The 3,180-nt window shown below is 64.3% G+C and overlaps 1 protein-coding gene across 1 annotated transcript; it reads left to right on the top strand.

Annotated features, from left to right (window-relative positions):
• Positions 1–232: 232 nt before the first annotated feature.
• LOC131294333 (protein sprouty) lies at positions 233–2,719 on the top strand. The gene is made up of 2 exons (XM_058322379.1): positions 233–456; positions 574–2,719. Exons 1-2 carry the CDS (start codon positions 233–235, stop codon positions 2,717–2,719), a joined length of 2,370 nt encoding a protein of 789 aa, XP_058178362.1.
• Positions 2,720–3,180: the final 461 nt, after the last annotated feature.

The raw sequence follows: 3,180 nt of genomic DNA, 5'->3' as shown, positions 1-3,180 counted from the left end.
TTGTCGTGCAAAAAGCGTGACACAGTGCCCTGCGAAGCCACGTCACACACGTCCCTTCGAACGCACTGCATTCGAACGAAACAGAAGGACGCGAAGGAAAACACGAGGACGACACGAGTGAAGAGAGAGGCGGCAGCCGGAAGAGGGAAAAAAAACGACGAAGACGACGACCACGACGACAACAACATCGGTGGACGATCGCGCACGATCGCGGACTGGGATCATCGGCTACATGGAGCGGCGCAATGGCGGCACTAGTCTGGCGCCCCCACGGCCCCCGAAGTCGTTGCCCCGCGTGCACCGCCCCCGGGCCCCGGAGCCAACCGCAATCGGCAGCACACTCCCCCCGCCCCCGGCGACGATCCCTCCGACGGCCACCACAGCCAGCAACAGCGGCCGGGCGGCGGTTATGATGATGATGAACATGACGTCGACGGCGAGTCCTGCGGCGAGCGAGCGGGGTGGCGGCCAACACCACCACCACCAGCACCACAACAACAACAACTCTCTACCAACAACACCACCGCCACCACCGCAACTGTCACCAAAACCGAGACACCTGATCGACGCCAGCAGCAGCACCAACGTCGGTCCGGGTTTAAGTAATAATTTAAGCAACGGCAACGGCAACAGCAGCAACCTAGCGCGTAACATTATCAGTAGCAACAGCAACAATAATATTAATAGTAATAGTAGTAGTAGTAGTAGTAGCAGCAGCAGCAGCAGCAGTAGTAATAGTAGTAGTAGTAGTAGCATCAATAATAATAGTGCTAATCATAATAATTTTATTAATAATAATCCTCATAATCATACGACGACGACGACGAGCGGTAGTGCGAGTAGGAGTAATAGTAGTAGTCACCACCACCACCAACAACAACCCTCCCCCCATCACCATCATCCCCACCAGCACCACCAGCCGCCTCCTCCGCATCATCACCGGCCGGTGACACCCCCGCCGGCGCCCCACCTCCACTCACACAACCACCCACACCAGCAGAGCAACCGCAGCATCGGTAGCAACTCGTCCACGCTGTCGTCCGTGTCGTCGAGCTCGTCGACGGCGGCGCTGCTGAGGCCGCAGATCGCGCCGCTGGTGCCGCTGCACGGCTCACACCGCTCCCGATCACCTCCCCCGCCACCACTCCCGCCGCACCACGCCGCGTCGAGGCCGACGTCTCCGGCGCCACCCGCCGGCAGCACGTTTACGCGCCGAGCCGCCCGGCTCTCTCCGGTCGCGACGCACACCACCATCCACCCGATGCCGGCGGCGGTGCCCCCGCCGCTCCTGCTGCTACCGGTGGACTCCCAGCCGGCCATCGTCGCGCCGAGCTCCAACCCGACGACGCCCGTCACGCTGGCTGCCCCGCGGCCCGAGAACGAGCGGCTCGCGAACGAGTACGTCGACACGCCGTTCGGGCGGACGGTGGCCGCGGTGGCCGCCGGCACCGGCGGTGCTAACATTCCATCTCCCGTGCTGCTCCAGCACCAGCAACAGCAGCAGCAGCAGCAGCACCAACACCACTTTCCCAGTGCCTCGCCGTTGCTGTCCGCCCGGGTTGTTGTGGCGACGGGCCAGCCGAGGCCAACGGCGCGCGGCGGTGAACTGGTGGACACCGGGGTACCCACTCCCGCGGAGACGAAGGGCACCACCACCCAATCGGCGGTGCTGCCGACGACGAGGACGACGGCGAACCCCGACGCGATCATTCCCGTGTCCCGGCCACCCACCGCGGCCACCGCCGTCGCCGCCGCCGCCGCCGCCGTCGTCATTACCAAGCAGCCGGTCGCGTCCGGCAAGAAGAGCGCCAAGGACGGCTCGGACCGGCACGAGCTGCTCGAGCTGGAGCTGCAGCAGCACCACCACCACTACCTGCACGGCGGCCGGCACGCACAACTGGTGGCCACGGTCGGTGGCGGCGGGGGTGGAGCGGGCGGATCGCCCACCGGCACCGACGGGCTGGCCGGGCTCGGCTCGATCACGTGCCCCCGGTGCCGGAAGTGCCGGTGCGAGGAGTGCCTCCGGCCGCGCCCCCTGCCCACCCGCTGGATCTGCGACAAGAGCTGCCTGTGCAGCGCGGAAACCGTCACCGACTACGCGTCCTGCCTGTGCTGCGTGAAGGCCCTGTACTACCACTGCTCCAAGGACCACGAGCTGGAGCGCGAGGTGGACGGGCCGGACGGGGCGCTCGAGACGGAGACGATCTCGTGCGCGGACGATCCGTGCTCGTGCGTGCCGCACCGGCGCACCACCCGCTGGGCCTGCCTCGGCGCGCTCTCGCTCGTCCTGCCCTGCCTCTGGTGCTACTGGCCGATGAAGGGCTGCGTGGCGCTGTGCGCCACCTGCTACGCCAAACATTCCCGCCACGGATGCCGCTGCGCCCAGTCGCCCCAGTCCTCGTCGGCGGCGGCCTCGCCGTTGGCCGGCGGCGGCGGTGGCATCACGAACGCGTCGATGTTGCTCGGGGCGGGCACGGGCGGGGGCGCCGGAACCGGAGCCCTGATGCGCCCCTCCGTCGACGCCATCGATGGCGAGCATGGCCGCACCGGCAAGGGCGATCCGGCGCTCGATTCCGAGCTGCACCTGCACCACCATCTGCATCACCATCTGCACCACCACCATCATCACCATCATCACGCCGGCGGCGGTGGACGGGGAGCGGTGACGGCGGCCACGCCCGAGAAGCGCCTGCTCGACACGAGCCCCGACACCTACTGACGGTGGCCTTGTTGGCGCGGGCCGGCGCGGGACGACTCCGACAAGGACTCGGCGTTGCTCGCGGGAGGTGGCGACGACTCGGCGGACGACGACGCCACGGTGATCATGATGATGCTCCACCTCTAAGCAGAGTCCTCAAGCCTCCATCCTCCCTTCCATCACATCCCTCTCAACCGTTCTCCGATTTGGCGACAAACACCCAAAACTTCTCACTTCTGCGCCTGTGAAACCTGCTTCAGCCTAGGATCGAAGAAGAAGTTAATATAGAAGGCCTATCGCCTAGCGACAAACGTGGGAACTAATTCCTTTATACATTCTTCCAATCGATAGAGGCTTCACAGTCGCTATAGAAAGATTCTTTCTATCGTCTTATCGCTGATATGCATCCTTGTTCGCGACCGTCATGAGATACATTTCCTTTAAATGGACAGTATTTCTGGATTCCTGATACTTGCTATCAA

The sequence above is a fragment of the Anopheles ziemanni genome, chromosome 2 (genome assembly GCF_943734765.1).
Source record: "Anopheles ziemanni chromosome 2, idAnoZiCoDA_A2_x.2, whole genome shotgun sequence".
Classification (NCBI taxonomy): Eukaryota; Metazoa; Arthropoda; class Insecta; order Diptera; family Culicidae; genus Anopheles; species Anopheles ziemanni.
This window is presented reverse-complemented; position numbering and strand designations above follow the sequence as displayed.